At 44.0% G+C, this 21,523-nt stretch overlaps 4 protein-coding genes across 5 annotated transcripts; all 4 read left to right on the top strand.

Moving 5' to 3' along the window:
- The first annotated feature begins 306 nt into the window (after positions 1–306).
- LOC136473991 (thioredoxin-like 4, chloroplastic) lies at positions 307–1,876 on the top strand. 2 transcript variants are annotated; one of them, XM_066471608.1, is made up of 3 exons: positions 307–787; positions 916–1,088; positions 1,543–1,876. In XM_066471608.1, exons 1-3 carry the CDS (start codon positions 350–352, stop codon positions 1,562–1,564), a joined length of 633 nt encoding a protein of 210 aa, XP_066327705.1. In that variant the 5' UTR covers positions 307–349; the 3' UTR covers positions 1,565–1,876. The 2 variants fall into 2 exon arrangements, with proteins under 2 accessions (XP_066327705.1, XP_066327706.1); XM_066471609.1 differs by having other exon boundaries at positions 307–791.
- Positions 1,877–2,424: 548 nt separating this feature from the next.
- LOC136473992 (uncharacterized) lies at positions 2,425–4,771 on the top strand. Its single transcript, XM_066471610.1, has 3 exons — positions 2,425–2,644; positions 4,110–4,178; positions 4,261–4,771. The coding sequence occupies exons 1-3, from the start codon at positions 2,471–2,473 to the stop codon at positions 4,459–4,461; spliced, it is 444 nt and encodes a 147-aa protein (XP_066327707.1). The 5' UTR covers positions 2,425–2,470; the 3' UTR covers positions 4,462–4,771.
- Positions 4,772–5,100: 329 nt separating this feature from the next.
- LOC136473990 (uncharacterized) lies at positions 5,101–7,561 on the top strand. Its single transcript, XM_066471606.1, has 4 exons — positions 5,101–5,349; positions 5,467–5,563; positions 6,662–6,814; positions 6,914–7,561. Exons 1-4 carry the CDS (start codon positions 5,145–5,147, stop codon positions 6,948–6,950), a joined length of 492 nt encoding a protein of 163 aa, XP_066327703.1. The 5' UTR covers positions 5,101–5,144; the 3' UTR covers positions 6,951–7,561.
- Positions 7,562–12,122: 4,561 nt separating this feature from the next.
- Positions 12,123–19,923, top strand: LOC136473989 (beta-1,3-galactosyltransferase 7-like). The gene is made up of 11 exons (XM_066471605.1): positions 12,123–12,529; positions 16,758–16,857; positions 16,944–17,002; positions 17,104–17,306; positions 17,653–17,716; positions 18,334–18,406; positions 18,509–18,629; positions 18,723–18,810; positions 18,905–19,030; positions 19,114–19,223; positions 19,310–19,923. The coding sequence occupies exons 1-11, from the start codon at positions 12,426–12,428 to the stop codon at positions 19,456–19,458; spliced, it is 1,197 nt and encodes a 398-aa protein (XP_066327702.1). The 5' UTR covers positions 12,123–12,425; the 3' UTR covers positions 19,459–19,923.
- The last annotated feature ends 1,600 nt before the right edge of the window (positions 19,924–21,523 follow it).

Genomic DNA, 21,523 nt, shown 5'->3' with positions numbered 1-21,523 from the left:
CTTGTGATGAGGGAGAGAAACACTCGTGTTGTTGACCTTTTCCGTTAAAAAAATATATTTTGTAAGATTTTGAAATCCCATTTTAGAGTGATCTGCCTAATCGTCGCAAATCCAAACATCCAATAGTCGTGCCACGCTTCAATGTCAAAGGTCCATCAAATTTCATTTTGCAAAAATGGGCCCGTCAATTTCCTGTAAAGAAATCCAGCCACATAACACGTCCTTTTTCTCCTTTTGATTGAACTCACAATTTAAAAAAACTTTTTGTTAAAGAGAGATACAAAAAATAGGAATAAATCTAAAAGCAGCAATATCCACAGACACCTCGACGGACCACTAGAATGCAGCCATGATCGCCTCCTCCCTCCTCCCCCTCCGCTCCGTCTTCGTCCTCCCGTCCAGCGCCGCCTCCCGCTCCCGTCCCGCCACCGCCACCCTCCTTCCCGTTCCAAGGATCAGCCTCAGCCGCCGCTTCGCCGCCTCCGCGACTGAGAGCAGCAGCGAGGAAGAAGAAGCGGCGGCCCGGAGCACGAACGGATCCCTCCCGGGCCTGCCCCCAGTGGAGGAGGAGGAGGAGGAGTTCTGCCCGGTGGACTGCGTGACGGAGTTCAAGACGGACGAGGAGTTCCAGCGCCACCTGGAGCGGTCCAAGGCCACGGGCGCCCTGGTGGTGGTGGACTTCTACCGGCCCTCCTGCGGCAGCTGCAAGTACATCGAGAAGGGCTTCATTCGCCTCTGCAAGGGCTCCGGCGACGACGGCTCCCCCGTCGTCTTCCTCAAGCACAACGTCCGTCCGTATACACTTAGGGCAGACGCCGCCTGCACAGCAAGGCAGCAAGCTATTGCTGTACAGCATCGCAATGCAACACGCGTGGTTGATTTCATGATTTGGGGGTAATGCTGCTGATGATGCAGGTGATCGACGAGTACGACGAGCAGTCGGAGGTGGCGGACCGGCTGCGCATCAAGATCGTGCCGCTCTTCCACTTCTACAAGGACGGCGTGCTGGTGGAGTCGTTCGCGACGAGGGACAAGGAGAGGATCCTCGCCGCCATCCGGAAGTACACCTCGGCCGAGCAAGAACCTGAGTAAGTCACCTCGTTCTGATCTGCTTCGATTTGACAAAAATATTATCAGATCTTCTAGTGATGCTGCATACTCTGTGTTCGCCCTTTTTCCAAAAAAAAAACTTTGTTGTTGTGTTTATTGGTTATGTGAGATACGCATAGCAACAGGCAGCAGCCTTTAATCGAGACACAGGGCTTAGCACGATCTCCATACCAGATGTTCTTAGGTAGCAATGGACTAGATTGTTTCTAGGACCCCAATAGACGCATTTTTCTTTGAGAGTAGCCTGTTTTTTGAGTTGTTCATCAAACCATCAGGCTACCATGCCTTTTTCCCAGGATGCTAAGAGCCACTTTTTTTTCTCAAGAAAATGGTGGCACGAGTAATTTACTGTCGGTGTGTATTCACATGAAAACATCGCTGCGCTTTTGCAACTGTGCCAACAATGGGATGACATTTCCATTTCCCTTGCAGAGAAGAAGAGCAGCAGGAGTGATTCAACTCCAGTGGCGGACATCAGTTTCCTCGAGAGGTTGCAGATAGCCTAGGTATGTAGAATTGGAGAGACCATGCACAACATCACAGGATTGTTTGGAGCTTCGATGCCTGTCCCCGCATTTGGGATGTGTAAGCTACCACCAGCAGTATATCATGATTCATGAGTCTGGATCAGTGTACCATTATCTGTAAGTACGCCCCGTTCGGCTGGTAGAATTTTAGCTGAAATTGGCTGAAAACACTGTTCTGGCTGAATTGCAGTGAGAGAAAAACACCGTTCCGGCTAAAAAAAAAAAACCTGTTATTTATATCTGAACCAAACATGCGTCCTTATTTGTACCCCAGTGCAGACCGGGAACGGAATCTGACGCGTTGTGCAGGGCGCAAATTTGTTTTACTGTCTCTGCGCCAGCTCCAGTAGCTGTGATATAAAAATCAGTTGATCCACCATTGTTTTTCCTTTAGAAAAATATAATTACTTAGAAATAGAAGCTGTAAAGCCCCTTCGTGTTACTGTGTTTTTTTTACCAAGAAAAAAGTCCTTTTGACCACCTTCAACTTTTACTAGAGTCCGATTTTTTCATCCTTATATTTATAAAAACAGAATTTTTAAACCATAAAGATAGAACATGATTTTAGGGAAAAAATACTAGGTTGATAATTTTCTGAGCTTTTCGACGATTTTCCTAGGATCACAATGGATTTTAGGATTTTTAGTTACATAAATTTTCTTTGAAAAATGTTTGATATTTTTTTCAAACATGGCGGAAATGGGGAGCAAGCTGGGACAGGGCCCATCTGTGTTGGGCTCTATCAGGGTTCATTTAGGCCATAACCAACCACTGATACAAAACGCAGTGAGGCCCATGTCCCTCTCGTCTCCTATACGGACGGAGAAAAAGAGATGCGAGGAGTCGGAGGTCCACTGCTCACCATCGGGGATCTACTCAGCGACCTCGCCGTCGACGGCGGTGACGACCCCCTCGTCGGCGTCGGAGATGCGTCCGCCCCCTCCTCTCCATTGGCGGCGCAGCAATCGAGGAAGGCCGATCCGTCCGATCTCAGCCGGCTCTTCGAGGTTAGGGCTCGTTTCCCCTCCACCCAATGTTCTCTCGATCGGGGTTCCATCCATTGACTCTTCCGTCGTGGGTTACTCTTATACTTCTGGGATCGTAGAATTGACTGCCCAATTTGGAGTGGAGCATCGTATCCATGTGTTTTTTCCCCGTTATATTACGCACTCAGCTGTTGCCATATGGTGCCATGGTGGGCGAGCAGCCGCTGCGGCAAGGGCGGGCGTGCTGGGTGCGGCTGGCAATCTGGCATCAAAGCACGGCTTCCTTGATTTTTTTTTTTTGATAAAACACGGCTTCCTTGATTGATTGCTTGCATGCTGTACGTGAGCACGGGTTGCCTTGCATGCACGGCGGACGGTGAGCACAGCTGGTGACGGACGGCGCTTGCAACATGCTCGGTGAAATGCCCAAAAGAACACAGTTCATCCTATACATCTCTATACCACCAACCAAACGGTACACAGGGATGATCCCTTCCTTTCAAACCAAAATCAGCGGTGTGATCACCCCGTTCCAGAAAAACTGAGATGGAACCGTCTCTGTCGTCCCCAAACCAAACACAACCTTACTTGATTTCACTGGGAGAAATGAAGACTACGGCTTTACAACAGCTCAGCTTGATTTATGTAGATGCAATTCTATTGACCTGATTGTTGTGAATTTACATAAACGTTCAATGCCTTGCCCTAGGCTTCTTTGCCAATCGTGCCTGGCGGAGAAGTTAGTTGCATTGCTGCAGTTTTAGTCACAAGAGATATTTTGCTGCTGCAATTTTAGTCAGAAGAGCTACATTTGCGATTCACGGGAAAACTAAATAGAGTGCTACATTTATTGATGCAGTTTTGGTAATCCGTGTCTGCCACCAGAGTATTAGCTGTTCAGATCATCAGTATGTTATTATACTATTTTCATACTTGTCTGGTTAACCTCACTCAGATGTCTCAATTCTCAACTAAAAAAATCTTCAGTTTGGATCCTTTCATTTTGGAGGAATTGGAATGTACTTATGGCCCGTTCGGTTGAAGGGGAATGGCTCCCTGGAAATAATCCAGGCTGGTTTCGTATTCTAATTTAAATAGGCTTCGTCAATTGGAATTATTCCTGGCTAGGTTTTAGCTTAACCGAACGTGCCCTTAATGGATTAAGCTATTTAGCTTGGAATTTGACATTCTTCCCAAGTTCACATTTAAGTCTATCTCAAATTCATAGTGGGAGATGGAAATTGATTCTATAGATCACCATGCAATGTTTCTACTCTCCAACTTATAGCACGCTCTTCAACTCGCTTCCCTATAGTAGAAATTCGTATCTTCCTTGTATGGCTAACAATAATATACAAATATATTCCATATAGAACCATATTAGCTTAATTAATTTGTGCATAAATAATAATTATTAGAATGAATTCAATTCCAGGGATCCAAACGAGCCATTACTGAATTTTGAGTTTGTTCATGATGCTATCAGGAACACTACAACAATTTGATGAAGGCTCTACAAGAGAAGGATCCTTCATGGCCCTCGCTGATGCTGAAGGTATGGTTCTTGCTTTCCCATTCCTTGTACACTTGTACCTGTTCCATGTAACTAATAATGCTGTGGTTATGTCTGCCTCTAGCTGTGCACGGCGTTGAAGACTGCAGATAAGCTGGTGAGCTGCGCGAACACGAACGCGGAACAACTGCTGGAGAAGGTGAAGGCACTGGAGGACGTCCTTGAGAGGGGTGATCATGCGGTGGCAGAGATTGTAGAAGCTCTCCAGAGGTCAGGCCTCGCCAAGAATCATCATGGTTCCCAATCAAAAACGGCTAGCAAGTAGTGACATAGTGCTGTAGTGGTGTGGCTTTTTGGTTTATCATCATATCATGCAAATCTCTGGGTATTGTGAAGAGTTGTATTTCAACCTGTGCCTCCACGGCTTTTGCAGTCTGCCCTGTGCTTTACACTCTTTTGTGTTTATCCTGTCAGACGTAGTGGGTACATGCTCCTTTCTTCTTGGATCATTATTAGCTTGTTTCCTGATTAGGTATGTTCAGGTCTGAAATCAACTCGAGATTCTTGAGCAGAAAGACACTAAAAATGTCTGATTGAGTACGCTTTGTGAAATGTGAGAACTTAACCGGCTGCATTGTCCATTCTTCTTATCTTTGAACGCAGAACTTCTTTCAAACCAGTAAAAAGGGTGGTTTCACCTAAACTATGTAGGAGTTTACATGTAACATTTCAATTCACATAAAATCCAGCATACCAAGACGTCCTGAATTTGTCCAAAATGTTTCAAAATGGGATATCAGTATCCAAAGGCACGTAGTATGAATTTGCAAGGTTCATATTTGGGAGTTGGGACTACAGTTTCTCACCCTGTACAGAAAAGTGCGTTGTTTCTCGTGAAGGAGCAATCCAGAAAAAGTACACCTAAGCGGCCTCAGGCTGAAGCAAAATCGCAATAAGAAAACTTGCAAGGACTAGACTGAACAAAGCAGCTCCCCGGTCGATCTCTGAATGCTGTCTCTTTCCCCTTCTCGGCGCCGGCCGGAGTCGGAGAAGGCCACCACGGGGCGGGCGATGGACAGAAACAACCTCCTGGCGGCGTGGCCGGTCGTGGGACCGGGCGTCGCCGGCGCCGTATTCGGCGCCGGGTGGTGGTTCTGGGTCGACGCGGTCGTCTGCAGCGCCGCCGCCGTCCCATTCCTCCACTACCTCCCAGGTAGAGCTAAGCGCGCGCCGTTCCCCGCGAGCGTCGCGCCCTCGTCTCGCCTCCTTCGCTCTTGTGTTCCCTGTAAGCTAGGATTTTAACCCCGCCCGTGGATTCTGTCTTGATTAGGGTTCTTCGCCTCGTTCGCCGCGCTCATGTTCAATGCCGTCAACCGGGAAGACATCGGCGATGGCTACTACTCACCGTACGACGATTCCGAGTGGAGGTGAGGGAGAAATTATTGAACCCTAGCCAGGTTTATGGTTTCTGGTTCTAACGTGATTTCATTTCTAGTACTGATGCAATTAATTGAATCGTCCAGCGGTGTGATTCAGCAAATATCATGCTTGATTGCACTAGTTATGATGATATTACTTGCTGCGTAGCTGTGCATATTTATTTATCTGCTGTGTATTGTAGCCTAGAACCTGATCACTTATGGAATTAAGAGTTTTGGTGTCTTGATCGATAGGGCAAGTGATTTTGGACTTTTCGTTTTTCTGATGAGAACGGGATCTTAGGCTTATATTTGGCTTGGAACTCGAAGTGCCAACTTCTAAAAATAGTTGTAACAGAATAGTTTGGGCAGAAATTGCATTGTGTCGAATGGGATTCACTTTCACACTTAGAAGCATTTGAGCCATGTTAAAGCTACCGACTCACGCATTTTCCTGTCACTGGATTGCCATGGAAATGGGGTGAGGGCAACACTAACTAAACTAGAAAGCAAAAAAAAAAAGATATAAATGAAAGGAAGAACCCCAGTTTCACCATCTAAATTCCAAGAGTAGCACAGGTTAGGCGTGCTACAATTTCTAGCTGCTGTTTGGTTCACTGCCACAGTTGTGATTTGCCACAGATTCTTAGCCCCATGGCCTATGTGTCATAGATAGATACATTTTGATGCCAAACTTTGCCAACAATTTCTTTGGCAGCGATACATTGCCTAAGGTTAGTTGTGGCAAGGTTAGGTACCAACCAAACATTCATATTCAGCCATCCATCTGAGGCTTTTAACCTTTGTGCCAAATAAACTGAAACTACAGGAAGTAGAGATACATAATTTAATCACCATTACTTGTTTGCATAAATCACTTAAGAAATTATCAAATGCTCACTTTGTTTCTCTACCTGTTATTTTGAAGAAGAAAAAATATGCTATTTAAATTTTCACTTCTATTCTATGCACACATCACTTCACAGATTAACAGATTCACGAACCACTGTTGTAAGGAAGGATGTTCTCTTGAATTTTTGTGACTCCTGTCTGATTTAACATTTACCCCTCTTTTACTATATGACAACGGAACACATTGAATTGCAGGGTGAAACTCTGGCTTTTTATTTCATATGTGGTGTCTTTTGTCTCGTTGGCTGGGTCAGTCGGTTTTTTGGTTCAAGATGCGCTTACAGATACGGGGCCATCTACGTGGACTGGCACTGCTGGTGTCCTGCAGTGCGTGTTTGTGTTAGTGAGGTATTTACTCTTTCCTTTGGTCGATTGATATTTCAGTTCTACAGTGTGTGTTTGTGTCTTCTGTGAGCTTATTATAGGTGTTGGTGATGTATCTTGCAGTGGGTTGATCTACTGGACGTGCCACTCTGAAGATTGATTTAAGAAGTATAGGTATGACCAAGAAAGACGCGGATGCTAAAGGGGAATATGATTCGGGCTTGTTGGCTGAAATGCAAACAGTGTATCATGGTCTATTGTACTCCCTTAGTTCCAAATTATAAGACGTTTTGACTTTTCTAGATTCATAACTTTTGATATGCACCTAGATATATATTATGTCTAGATACATAGTAAAATCTATGAATCTAGAAATACCAAAACGTCTTATAATTTGGGATAGAGGGAGTATCACCCAAGCCTCGAAGTTTGGTATTAATACAAATATAGTCGTGTACCATGCTGCTTAAAATTAGTTTCTAAGATGTTGTTTTGGAGCAAGAAACTTCTAGGGATGATAAGTAGTCAGTAAATATATTGTCACATTTTCCCTGTTGACCAATTTCTCGTGCAAAGTTGGCCAACTGTTGTCTGCTCTTGTACCACCAGAGGAGCCCCATTTCTGTTGCCAACATCTGTAGCCGCTAGTCATGTCTGTAAAGTCGTCAATTACTCAATTCTGATGATTGGAACCTGCAATCTCTTTGAAGATTGGGAGGTGTGACTATTAAGGTCATATATCATATCGCATCACCTCACCTGTTCAAGTCTAATCTAAATGGCAGTCCAGTCAGAATAATGCATCCTATCTTTATGCTATGTTGGTAGTTCATGACTTAAAAGAAAATGGAAAAATCCAGTCCGTTGGCACACTTGTTTAAATTGACAGTTGACACACATGTAATCCACAGCCATTGGCTTGCCGTGCTGCTTGACTGGTACGCCACTATATACTATTCTTCCAGAAGGAATTGCCGTTGCCTTACCTTGCACGTCCGGCAGTACGGCGCAGAGGAACAAACACGCTTATCGCTATAGTTTCTGTGACTTATAAGTTGACTGATGTTGTTTTTTTTTATAGAAAGACACAAGCGAACAGGGTGAAAAGGGACAGTCCTCATCAGTGTCTTTTTACGAGTCCAGTTCTACGCTGCTTCTGTTTTACGAGTTCAGTTCTAAGCGAACAGGGTGAAAAGGGATCGTCCTCGTCAGTGTCTTTTTACGAGTCCAGTTCTACGCTTCTGTTTTACGAGCCCAGTTGACTTCGATCTGAAACTATAGCGTATAGGCCCTCGGCCGAGGCTCGAGCTGAACAGCCTATATGATCGTTGATTATAAACTGGAATAATATTTTTTTTTACACTAAATCAACCAGCAATAAATAATCCATAATTATTTACGACGAAACGAACAGGCTGGAAGTCCAGGAGAAGGACCCATGGGGTCAAGATTGGAAGCTTTCCAGGCAATTTTGGCGTCGGTTCGTCAACAAGCATGTGTTAGGGCCATGACCATGACATTCTTTGCTTAGCAATCATTTCCACAACATTTTTGCCCCGTTCTGAACGAACATTGTTTTCCTGTGAGAACAAATCAGTATAAGCCAAATTTCAGCGAAGCGAAACAAACAGCAGCTGTTTTCAAAAATTTCAGTGCCGCCACGATTTTAATCCGTCAGGGGGGAAAGTTCATGAATTATAGTGTGTGTGCCATGATATCGACAGTAACGTATCCCGGATGTCGCAACAGGCAAACAAGAGGAGGGGACGGTCTCAACTCTCAGCAGCGGAAGGGCCGAGTAGGGATACGCCCTCTCAAGTTTCAACAGCTCGAGGAATTCCGGTGGTGGCACGTGCCAGGACGCCATAGCTTATTGCCTAGTTGCCCTCCCAAATGGTCAAAGTGCTTATAGTTTAGGCTGCGTTTAGTTCAGGCCAGAGTTGGCGCCGCCTGAAATGCAGTCGCACTGTAGCGTACTATAGCATTTCGTTTGTATTTGGTAATAATTGTTCAAACATTGACTAATTAGGCTTAAAACGTTCGGCTTGCAAAGTACAATTAAACTGTGCAATTAGTTTTTGATTTCGTCTATATTTAATACTTCATGCATGTACCGCAAGTTTGATGTGATGGAGTTCTTTTTGCATAGTGCCAGGGAAGCTGCCGCTTTGCCAAATGGTTGCACCTAACAGGGCCATCATTGCTTGAGACGGAATGTTCCTGCACCTATCAGTTTTAGACCGCAGAATCTTGGAAAAATGCTATCAGAGGCCGGACGTGTGAGGTGGCAGGATCTCATCAGTCACGAGCTTGAGCGTTGCCTTTTTGAAATACGGAGTACTACTGTATAAGGCAGGCCTCCTTTCACGTACTCTTAAACCTAGTTGATGTATTTTTTTTATCTAAAATAGTGTTTTTTTTCATAAATTCCTTCAGATTCCTCCAGAATTCCTCCAAGCGAACGAGGCCGATGTACCGTAGGTTTAAATATGAGTGCTTAAGAAAACAGAGTGCTGTTAAATCATTAACCGCTTGCACTGCATACGTGTTATTCCCTTCAATACAAATAAGCTTAACTAATCTTGTTAGCACACTAGAGCAGCAGGAGAAAGTTTAATCACCTTATCTATACCTAGTACTCCCTCCATCCCTAACTAAATCAGTATCTATAGTTGCTCTAAGTAAAAAAATTTCAATGTTTGAACAAAGAAGTATAAATATTTGTCAAATGAGCACATTATGAAAATATTATTTATAGTGCAACTAATGATACTACTAATTTGGTGTCTTAAATCTTGATGCTCGTTTCTATAAAATTCAGTCAGATTTAAAAAAGTTTCACTTCACAACTCTAGGAACTGATTTATTTAGGGACAATGGGAGTATTAAAAAAAAGCAAATGAATCACTTCGTGTTCTCCCTTTTATTTTGAACTTGATTCCATTCTTTAAAAGTTTTGTCCCACTGTGCGTAGCAATTTGGACACGATGGGTTTAACCGTTTAGCCACAACTATGGATTCGTTTGGATTCTTTGGTCTAAAGTTTAGTGGCTAAAGTTGAGGAGATCTAAAGTTTTTTGTGAGGTGGTCTTTAAACCTCATATTTGGAGCCTCAAGAGTTAAAATGATCTAAAATTTAGTGGCTAAACTTTGGACCAGGGATCCAAACAGGACCTATGGCCTGGTCTAAGGACAAAGACGTTATGCACAGAGAAGGGAATACAAATACTATAATCATCATATATCCATGGTTCACATATCATAAATCTACGAGAAGTGTGTTTTTTTGAAGTGCAGTCCACAAAATATATAAATTATATATATGCATTTGTGAAAAAGTGTCAAGTACTCCCACTCAATGGAACAAGGCATTTTCATAGGCTTGCATGGTCGTTTGGTCGTCTCACACAGCACTAATAACACAACAGTGATTCTTCTTCGAACCCACCATGCCCATATTCCTCCTTCCATGACGTGTTAGTGTTAGCCCAACATGCATAGCACGATATAGGCGGATCGGTGAATGGTGGTGGCGCAAACCCATTGGCTGGAGATCATTGGGATTGTGGTGCCCTCTCATCATGCCCGACAACTAACATGCACTAATCATCCTCTTTACCTTGAGCGTGTTCGTTTGATCGTATTTAGCTTATAAGCCATGGCTTATCAGCTAATGAATAATATTTTTCTCTCACACCAAACCAGTCAACAGTACTTTCAGCCATGGCTTATAAGCCAAACAAGCCTAAACGAAGAGGGCGCGCCTAATCAAACAAAGTACACCTTTTTTTTTAAGAAACTGTCTGTCTAACAAGTGGTTGTTTTAGCCTCTCTCAATAACCAGATTTTTCTCATACACTTACCCTGTCTTATAGCTATATTTACACCGTCTTATTACTATATTTACAATGATTTTTTTTAGTGTAATATTATTGGACATAGTGATGTAATTTGAAAAATAACACAAATATATGCCAAAATTTTCAAAACAAATTTACAAATTATTTATATGGATTCCAGATATCAAAGAAATGCAGATATCAAAGAAATATATGTCAAATTATTCACAAATATTATCAAATTGTTCACAAATTTAAGAAAAAATTACTGACGTGTTCATTACTTATTGTCCCCTTTGAGGGCCTTCATTCTTCCACTGCTATTGTTTCACGTGAGGCCATCTGATCATCTACTTTGTTCATTACTAACCGGTTGCTCTTTAGCAACTGTGCTTTTTAAACTCATTTTTCGCACCTGGTGACGTCCTGACGTTTGTTTTTCGAAACAAAAGAAATTCTCAACCGTGTCCTGACTCCCGTGTCATCTTTCGCCAACCTTTTTGTCCTTTCTGCTACTAGTAGAAATACAAGTGATGTACAGTCCTAGCAGTAGGCTCATAATAAATAGCATATTATCCCTGCTAATTTTTGTGATAAAAATGTTGTTCTCTCTTCTCGTTACTATCTAGTTAACCTATTTACATCCGGGACTGCTATACGCAGTGGCGGATGCACGATGCGGGATAAGGGGGGGGGGGGGGGGGGGGGGGGGGGCTAAAGCAATGGAGTTGTTGATTTGCATGAAGATTTAATGGTGAAATCAAGCTTTTGCTACCGTGATTAGGCTTGAAATCAAGAAATTAGGGGGGCTGGAGCCCCACAGCCCCCCTTTGGATCCGCCGCTGGCTATACAGGACCTAACTTAAAACAATGGCCCAAGTCCAACTAAGCACCAGCTCGTCAAGGCTAATGATGTACTACCTCCTGCTGCATCACATCGCATGATCGAACAATCAGCCTGTTCGTTTGTTGGTTTCGGCCAGGGCTTATCATCAGCCAACAGTGTTTTTCTCTCACAACAAACTAGCATCAGCCGAACTTATCAGCCCAAAAATCAACCAGCGAATAAGTTGAACGAAACAACCAAAGGAGCTGCTTTGATTCTCTTTGCCATTTTGCAGCCATGAGCCCGTGATCTAGTACAGCCTACCTTTGGGGTTCAAATTCATCACAACAGCAAAACAGTCTCTAAGTATAAAAGTGAGAATCTAAAAGAAAACAGTAATGCTTAGTTCGGTTTTCTTGACACTTACAGTACACCTTACTAGTACAAACAAGAGGATTTATGGTTTTAATACCATAAACAAGCTGTATTTATTTTCTTTTCTTTTACCTGAGAGGGAGGTGCCATCTCTAGACATACCCGTCGGACAAAATACCGTATTGTGTAGTACTACTAGCTAGTTATGTATAATAAAATAAAAAGAGTGGAGAAAAAGAAAAGAGAAAATGCCTTTCAAAAGTGGGAAGAGGACTAGAGGAGGAAAGCAACAAAGTGTGGGGCATCACGCGCTCCATTGCAGAGTTTCAGGCGGCCAGCTTCCTCCTCCCCACCAAGGCACTAAGGCCAGGCCCGGTCGGCTCACCGCCTCGGTGACCGCCGCCTTCGACGCCTGCCTCCGACGCTGCCTACCCTCCGAATCTCCGTGCGTGTTTGACCGAAATCCACGGGGGAGTGCTCGTCCTCGTCCTCGTCTTTGCTGAGCTGCTCCGGAGCGGAGCTGTGCCTACTTGAGTTCAGGTTTGTTTCGCCATCCGAGGCCGGCCAAGATTCGGAGCGTCGCCGGAGGGAGGCGATGAAGGGGAAAGGCGGGGCGATGGACCGGAGGTCCTCCGCCAGGTGGAGGGTGCTGGTGCTCTGCGCATTCAGCTTCGGCCTCGGCATGCTCTTCACCGACCGGTGGGTCTCTCCCTCTCCCTCTTCCTCTCTCTACTACTACCTCTTCTTCCGGAAAGCTTTGGATCCCGCCCTGCGCTTCCTTTGCGCTTGGGGTTCTTGGGGTTCCTCAGCTGGGGTAATGGCGGCTGTGCAATGAAAAGATTGATTTTTAAGGCCCTCTTCGCGTTTCAGATTTGAAGTTTGAATAAATAAGCTCTTGGCTCAGCCAATGGCGTTTTGAGATTTGTTTGGAGGGAGGTTGGATTTTGAGCGTCCTTTTCTTCTCTTTTTACAATTTTTTGCTCTGGTCTTTCCTTCTCGAAGCTCATGGCGATCTGGGTTGGTGGAAACATCATTTTTTTTATTTCTTAGAATGGGAGATCGCGTTTTGATGCCGACTGGTGGCGTAGGTATCTTCCTGTATCTGTACCTGCTCATGGCTGCGTGCGAGCTTACTGCTGATAATACTAAATTCATTCGGCCAAGAATGGAAGCAAGGATGAATTTTACTATGTTTTCTGAACGGGTTTTCAACAAAAACGCTTATCTGTGTTCACCAAAAAAAAAGGCTTATCTGAGATCTTACGAAAACGTGAATTGGGGCAAAACTTTTGTGGCAAAATCGACAAAGCAACTACGCTGAACTTTGTTCTAGCAAACTGCAAGCTTGGATCACCAGCAAACCGCCTTCATTCGTAGAACAGTGTCATTGTTGTCAAATCTGCATGATTTACTATACTTTGTTTCTGTTAAAGATCGCGTTCTGGGGATGATTTTGACCGCCGATAGTGAACTGAGTATGTTTCTCAAACCGAAACAGTGATTTTGTTTTGTCTTTTGGTCTTCCTACTTGCTGACGAACAGGGGATTTATTTTCATTTACTAAAGCTTTGGGTTCGGAACAACATCGATGTAAATATAAGAGCACGTTTGGATACCATGAGCTAATTGTTAGCTAGCTAATTTTAGCTCAAATTAGCTCTAGTGCATCCAAACAAAGAGAGCTAATAGATGGGCTATTTTGTTTAGCCAAGTCTTCAACTAGTTGTTAGCTAACTAGCTAACCAACTATAGCTAATTTGAGCTAATTTTTAGCCCAAGTAGTAACTAGCATGTGTATCCAGATTTTTTTTAACACATTTTTTAAACTAATTTTAAAACTAACACTGTTTAATTTTTTTTTTTCAAATCTAACACTTTTGGCCGCGCCTATTCGCACGGCGCGGCGATTTAACGCTGCCGCGCCATGCATGGGGGCACGGCGAGGCTGCGTACGTGGCAGCCAACAGGGCCCCTGACCGGTGACGTGGCCAGCTCTGCCGCGCCACCGATCAGGGCGCGGCGGTGACGCACCACTGTCCAGGGCGCGGCAGAGCCTAATATAGGCCCGCGGCCCAGTCCCATATAGAGATAAACATTTAAACATATACACTTTCCACTTACTTCGTGTTTGTTCGGACACACAAACTCCAACGTATTCTCAGAGTTTATCACAGTTCGATCTCCGCATTCACACAGAGGAGGTTTCTCGAGTCGTCTAACTGCGGCTAGGTGCTTCTCCTTAGCCGTCATTGGCGGGGGGTTGGGGGGGGGGGGGTGTGGAACCCACCGTTGGAAGTGCTCACGTGGATGTCTCCCTCTACACCAATCGTCGAAAAGGAGGTACCTAGGGTCAAACTTTTCTGCACCGTCGATCCACTGAAAGAAAAAGCACCTCTCATGGTCCTACACAACAAGATTCCAACAAAATATTAGTAGCCTACTTACACAAATGAAGAAAAAGAGATAGTGGAAACAATTACTTACATTAAAACGACTGCATGTGTAGAAGCAACGCGCCGCTGCGTCTGGATGTCTCGATTGAAACACGTCGGCCGGGAAACCATAGTCACAGTTAGGGACAGGGAGCATCTTTGCTAGACGCGTTGGGGTATAATTCTCGAGGACAACCCCGTTTTCGCCAAAACTCCTCCCGATACATTTCTTGCATCTAACAAAACGGTTGTAATTTAACAAACAAAAATCAAAACATCACAAATTAATGTCAATGAGAACCATTTGCATTACAACAAATAAAATATAACCTACACATTGTTGCAAACTCTATCTTAGATGCAAACATGAAAACTATATAAAAACTATACTTTGGTCAGGAAAAAATAAAATTTGGTACATCAACAGTGTGTCCATATATTTATTCACGTATAAAAGTTGAGATGCAAACTCAAACAAGCAAAATACATGGTAATCATAATTCTAATTAACCAATTAACCTTAACATTGACAATCCTAATCCTAATCCTTCAATCTAACGTTATAACGAACTCATATTTTCCTCCATACCCTACCTACTCATTCAAATCATTCGATCCACCGTAGAGGCCGAGGAGGAGCTTCATTACCTTGACAAGGCCGATGAGGAGCTTCGGGGAAGGTAGGGAGGGGAACGCCAAGGGAGGGAAGTTCGGCGGCCGGCCGTGGGGGAGCCGGGAGGCAATGGCGCGGCGGTGCGGGCTGGGAGGTGCATCGGCGGGGGCATGGCGGCACGGAGGCGGCTGCTGTGCCCTGGAGACTGAAACAGAGAGGGAGGGGCGGGACTGGGCCGCGGGCCTATATTAGGCTCTGTCGCGCCCTAGACGGTGGCGCGCCACTGCTGCACCATGATGCGTGGCGTGTCACCGCCGCGCCCTGATTGGTGGCGCGGCAGAGCTGGCCACGTCACCGGTCAGGGGCCCTAGTTGCTGCCACTACGCAGCCTCGCCGCGCCCCCATGCATGGCGCGGCAGCGTTAAATCGCCGTGCCGTGCGAATAGGCGCGGCCAAAAGTGTTAGATTTGAAAAAATAAAATAAACAATGTTAGTTTTAAAATTAGTTTAAAAAATGTGTTAAAATTTGTTTTGTATCCAAACATACCCTAAGTTCATGTAGTCTTGTCAGAAGTCAAACTTTTTAAACTTTGACCACAAATACCTAAAATTTTATATAGATTGGCATCACAAATTTGACATTACCAGATCTATTAATCATTATGATAAATGCTTCCATACTATATAGCTATTTTCATTTTAGATGATATATTTTTGTAGATATTGTTAGTCAGAATGAGATATGTTTGACTTAGGACAACCCTAGATGGACTTATATTTGTGAGCAGAGGAAGTACCTGAGTGTCCTTAGCATAGTTTTTAAGTCGTCGCCTAGTCGTCCAGACGCTGAAAAAAGTCTGGGCGTCCTCGACGCCACGACCAAAACCAGCAAAATGAGGGAGCAGGGGAGGGAGGAGACATAGGAAGAACTGGAGGAGGACCAGGCAAGGCTAACCGCTAATCTCTGCTCCCATCCCCGCCAGCGCTGCTCCCCAGCAGATCTGGGAGGGGCTCTTGAAGGGCAACAGCAGGGGATCTCGCACAGGGATCTAGAAGGAGGGCGGCAGCCGCAGTGAGGAAGGGGAGGGGAGATCTAGAAGGGGGCGACAGCAGCAGTGGATACTGAGAAGGTGTTCGAGAGGGAGAAGAAGCACTTGGAGAGGAGCACTGACAGCCCTAGATAGTTCAGGATAGTTGGGGAGGGCTTTTATGGGCTGTCTGCTGGACTGGGCCTTTTATGTTCCTTGTCCTTCTTCTTTTACTTTTTCATTTTTCTTTTTTATCCCTTCTCCATTCTCCTGCCTTGAACATATGGTGTCGCCTTGCCTCGCCTTATGATCGCCTAGGTGTCGCCTAGGCGATTGGAAGGGGGTGGCTCGCCACGTCTCGCCTTAGCGCCTTAATAACTATGGTCCTTAGGCACTGAGGTTGATTTAATGTAGCTCTCCAGCCTTCGCAAGTAGAAAATTAATCTTTAAAGCCAACTTGTATACTTTACTTGAAAAAGAAGTAGTGGTGTGCGTATTGGATTTGAATATAAACATGGGCCAAGGATTGATTTGGATTCAAGATCAAATTTTACTCTTCAAAAACAAACGTTTTATGCTTTACGGGAAAAAATAGTCACTGCTGCCCATATTATATCTGGATAGAAACTTGAGATAAAGATTTATTTGGAGTCAAGACCAAACATAGCATCTAATGAATTCATTGACTATCTTGAGAAATAGATACGTTGGCATGAGCCCGATCGTAATATAAGGATTATTTTGGTTTCTTGATTCCAAAAGTTCAATTTTTGACACATTTTGAAATTGAATATAAAAGTTCCTTTTTATTTTTTTCTATTTTCCATGAGAGATCATTATGGATGGTTTTACAGGTTCTGGTCAGCACCGGATACCAGTAACCATATCATGTCTCAACGCCGGAGGCAAGAGCAAGAGCTCCAACTTGTATCAGAGGATTGCAACACAAAGAGGGTGGGTTCCATAACTTATGTGATTCCCTATGAAATCTTATTACTTGGTTTTTTGACTGAAAATCTCTAATATAACTTTGGATGCAGAAGCATGGGGAAGACAAGGATATAATGGGAGAGGTAACCAAAACCCATGAAGCCATACAGTGAGTTCCTTCAATTTCATATGGGGTTCAACTTAACCATGCAACTGTATTTGAGTTTTTGTATCTGAAGACTTTTCCTTGGAATTTGTTTATGGTGTTAGATCATTGGATAAGTCCATCTCAACGCTGCAGATGGAACTTGCAGCAAAGCGGAGCACACTTGAGCTGCTCCGATCTAGTGGTTCACCAGTAACCTCTGAAACTAGCCAACCAAGGAAAAAGGCATTTGTTGTCATTGGAGTCAACACTGCATTCAGCAGCCGCAAGCGCCGTGATTCTGTCCGGGAGACATGGATGCCTCAAGGTGTGTAGTTGGTCTTGTAGAATAGAAGTTTGAACAAATTATGGTATGGTATGGTATGGCATGTCTATTAGATTTGCGCAATGATTAAATTGTCAGTTCCTAGTGATCTCTACGTATCGAATTCAAGGCACACTGGTTTTGATTATTACAGCCAATGTAAGATTATGCTTGGACTAGCTTATTACGTGACATAAGCTATACTTCTACTTTGCCATCTTTCCATAGGAAACAAAGAGGGAGGAGGGTGTTATGGTTTTGTGGCATCTTGTAAGCTATGGAGAAGAGTTTAATTCCTGTGGATATCACAGTCAACAATTTTTTAGTAAAGTTCTCTTCTTTTTGTTAGGAGAAAAGCTGCAACAATTAGAAGAACAGAAAGGAATAGTTATCCGCTTCACTATCGGGCACAGGTAAACAAATTATTCTTGTATTCCTAGCACATTTCGTTATTTTTTGTTACTGATTGCATTGTATTTTGTCTTCCATGCTCTTGTAATAATTCCAACTGGACAGTTTTTGTGTTCCATTATAGAATGAAATAACTCTCGGTACTTTTCTTTATTACCAGACTACCACAGATATGAATAATTGTGATTCAGACGCATGATTCGTCCATGTTGATATACTGAACAATTTACTGGCAATATTACAGCATAAAAAATAATGTAGCTCCAGTTTCTAAACTGTAACTGTTGTCATTTTTTGTTCTTGGAACTGCAAGACATGATAGCATGCAGCCCTGTGGTTCCCAGAAGTACCTAGTCTTGCAGTGCATTAATCTGCAAAGCACCTCAAGTCCCTGAGTTTACTTGTTACTGTATTAAGTCAACTTATGTCTCGTTCTTCCTCCAGCCATGATAAAAAAAATCTCCAATCTTTGTTATAGTCTGTCATAATTCATTGTCTCTTGCATATGTCCCTGCAGATATTTATTTTGTACTGTTACATGATTTCATCCTTGTTCTACTTAAAAATTGTACCTTCTTAAATTTGGATATAAAAACTGCCTGTTTTGTTTGTTGCACAGTGCTACATCCAACAGTATACTGGACAAAGCTATTGATTCAGAGGACGCTCAGCATCATGACTTTCTTAGGCTGGTGAGGATGTAGTCAGTATTCTTCAATAACTAGTGAATTAAATTATACTTTTCTGGCACTAGCCCTGACCTTTTACTGCATGTTGTTTATTTAATGATGCAGGACCATGTTGAGGGATATCATGAACTCTCAGCTAAGACAAAAATATTCTTCTCTACTGCTGTTGGCATCTGGGATGCTGACTTCTACGTCAAGGTTGATGATGATGTGCATGTAAACTTAGGTGCTCGTCTCTTCCTTAGACACAATTACTTCCTCTTAAAATTCTTTTGACTCAGTTTTTTTTTTTTACTGGTGCATGCATATGACCAAACAGGAATGCTTGCCACTACCCTTGCGCGGCATAAAACGAAACCAAGAACTTATATTGGCTGCATGAAGTCAGGCCCAGTTCTTGCTGATAAGTAATGTTTACTTATTACACTGTTACAACATGAATTCAAATGCTAGATTTAAAGCACTAACAGAGGCCTGCTTGAACCTGCTCTATTCATATAGGAATGTGAAGTACCGTGAACCTGAGTACTGGAAATTTGGGGAGGAAGGAAATAAATACTTCCGTCATGCTACGGGGCAGATATATGCCGTTTCGAAAGATCTTGCGACTTATATTTCAATCAATCAGTATGTTTAATTAATGTTCATGACATACAAAAGGGTATCTGTTCGTCTAAAGGAAAACTAATGATGCAAGTGATATTTCTCAGGCCTATCCTGCACAAATATGCAAATGAAGACGTGTCGCTTGGATCATGGTTCATTGGTTTGGAAGTTAATCACATTGATGAAAGGAACATGTGCTGTGGAACTCCACCAGGTCTGTTTCGTTGTATAGTATTGAACAATGGTTCCTTTACATTTTTGCCCTCTCTTTCTCCTGATTGTGAATACGTACTCCCACAGATTGTGAGTGGAAAGGGCAAGCTGGCAATGTCTGTGTTGCATCTTTCGATTGGAGCTGCAGTGGTATATGCAAGTCTGTTGAGAGGATCAAAGATGTACATGCTCGCTGCGGTGAAGGGGATTCAGCAGTTTGGAGTGCTCTTATCTAGCACATACGCTCCTTTACCCGTAAATATGTAGCATACTTGGTAAGCTCTTGCGGTGGACACCTGCATAGGCAACTCCTCAAGAAAACTTGACAGAACCCAAAGATCAGGCCCCGTAGAATATGATCTGAAACTGCAGAAAACAGGACGTTGCCAATGTTAACTTTGGATTGGAAAAACTCTGCAACAACACGTAATTTTGGTCTGTCACTGTTTGTGACTTTCGGTGGTGTTAGGAACTCCAAAGTAGGGTTGCAACTGATGTTACTGATCTTACATGTAGGGGGAGTGTTTCTCAGCTGATGCGTATGGAAGCAGAGATCATGTAATGTAGATGACATTGTTTTATGCAAATTTTGACATTCTTTTGCGAGGTACTTTCACACATTCTGTCGTTCATGAGTGTGTACCATGCTGTAACATATGAGCCGTGGACGGATGTTGGTTTAGCAAATCTTGTTCCTATTAGCAGTTATTTAGTGCTACAAAGAGGGCTACCAACGTGCCAAGATCATGGTTTGGTACCGAATCACCATATTGAGGTTGCGTTTATATTGAAGGGAAAACGGAGGAAAAGTACAGGAATAGCATTCCTTTGGAAAGTCTTTCTCGCCGTTTGGAATACAGGAAGTGACATAAAACTTTCCAGAGGAATTTGAAAATGAGCTTGCTGCTTTCTCATTGCGTGTGAAGCTAACAGCTTTGCTAATCGCCGCGGTGCCACAAGCTCGCAATAGCTTTTCGGCTGCCATGGGGAATGTTGTGTGCTTCAGTAGATTGTTAATTTAGGCCTTGTTCATTTCGCTGAAATTTAGCTACTGCTGATGCTGATTTGTTATGAGAGGAAAAGACTTTGCAACCATGGCAATGGACATGAAGGAAAACAATGAGGTTAATTAATACCAAAATGCTTCTTTACGAGTGCCTGCGGCATGCACACCGTCTAGGCCGTCCGATGTTCTTTGGGTTTGGGGTTTGGACCATGCATGTGTCGGGAAGAACTCAACTGTTGCTGTTGGAGAAGAAGGCCAGGACGTTAGGGTTTGGGTTTTTGCGGATTTCCATGTTATCAAGGCTTAGAAGGAAGCTTCTAGGGAGGATGCCGGACCAACGGTGGTGGTAGTCGAGACAATGGCGAGGGGGGGGGGGCGACGGGGGTGCCATCCGCCAGGAGGTGGGAGAGGTCGGTTGGGCGGTGCCGGCGGCGGGGGTGTCCATTGGAGAAGAAGGGGAGAAGCTTGGGATTAGCGTGATGGCGGTGGTGGAGGCGGCGGTGTGCTGCCGGAGCTTGGGAGGTGGTAGAGGTGGGGGCACGCGTGCCAGATCTGGAGGATAACCTTGGGATTAGCGTGTCGGCGGTGGATGGTAGTGGCGGAGGAGGTGATGCACCGCCAGAGCCTGGGAGATGGTGGAGGCGGGGGACACTAGCGCTGGATCTAGAGAAGAAGCTCAAGTTAGGGTTAGATGTGGTTGGCAGAGGCGACGTGGACGTCGCCGGAGCTGAGTAGGTGAGGAGGTAGCGATGGAGCGCGGGAGAAAGAACAGATGGCACGCACAAGGAAGGAGGACACGTTCGGGCGAAAGGAGGCATGCGGGCGGAGCTTTCTGCGTCTAATATCATTATTAAGCAATAATGGCGTTTTTATAACTTATGTGTTTTGATTCCAATGATAGAAGGGTTTTTTTATTCACGTCATTACAATTTTTAAACTTATGAGATATGCCATTACTATTCAACTATTTGGAAACTTGCCATTAAATTCTTCTCTAGCTTGAATCGTGCCATTTTCTATGTATTCTACAGTATTGGGCCCACGTGCAGTGACTCAAAGCCAGCGTATTCTTGTATGGCCCAAAATACCCTTCTTCTTTCTCTCCCTCTGCTCATTGACGTGTGGGTTTCTCCTTGAACCTCCAGCCACTTCGTGCTCAAGCTCACCAGTGCGCGCAGGATTCGAAAGAGGTCGCCTGTGCGGCTCAGGGGGACCTTCTCGACGTCGTCCGTGCGGAGCTAACGGGCGCGCGTGGCCTAGGCGGAGCTGCCTCTCCCGTCGGTGCCATAATCTCT

This window comes from Miscanthus floridulus, chromosome 8, assembly GCF_019320115.1.
Source record: "Miscanthus floridulus cultivar M001 chromosome 8, ASM1932011v1, whole genome shotgun sequence".
In the NCBI taxonomy this organism is placed as follows: domain Eukaryota; kingdom Viridiplantae; phylum Streptophyta; class Magnoliopsida; order Poales; family Poaceae; genus Miscanthus; species Miscanthus floridulus.
Note: the sequence above shows the minus strand (reverse complement) of the source record. Positions and strands in the feature narration are given on the sequence as shown.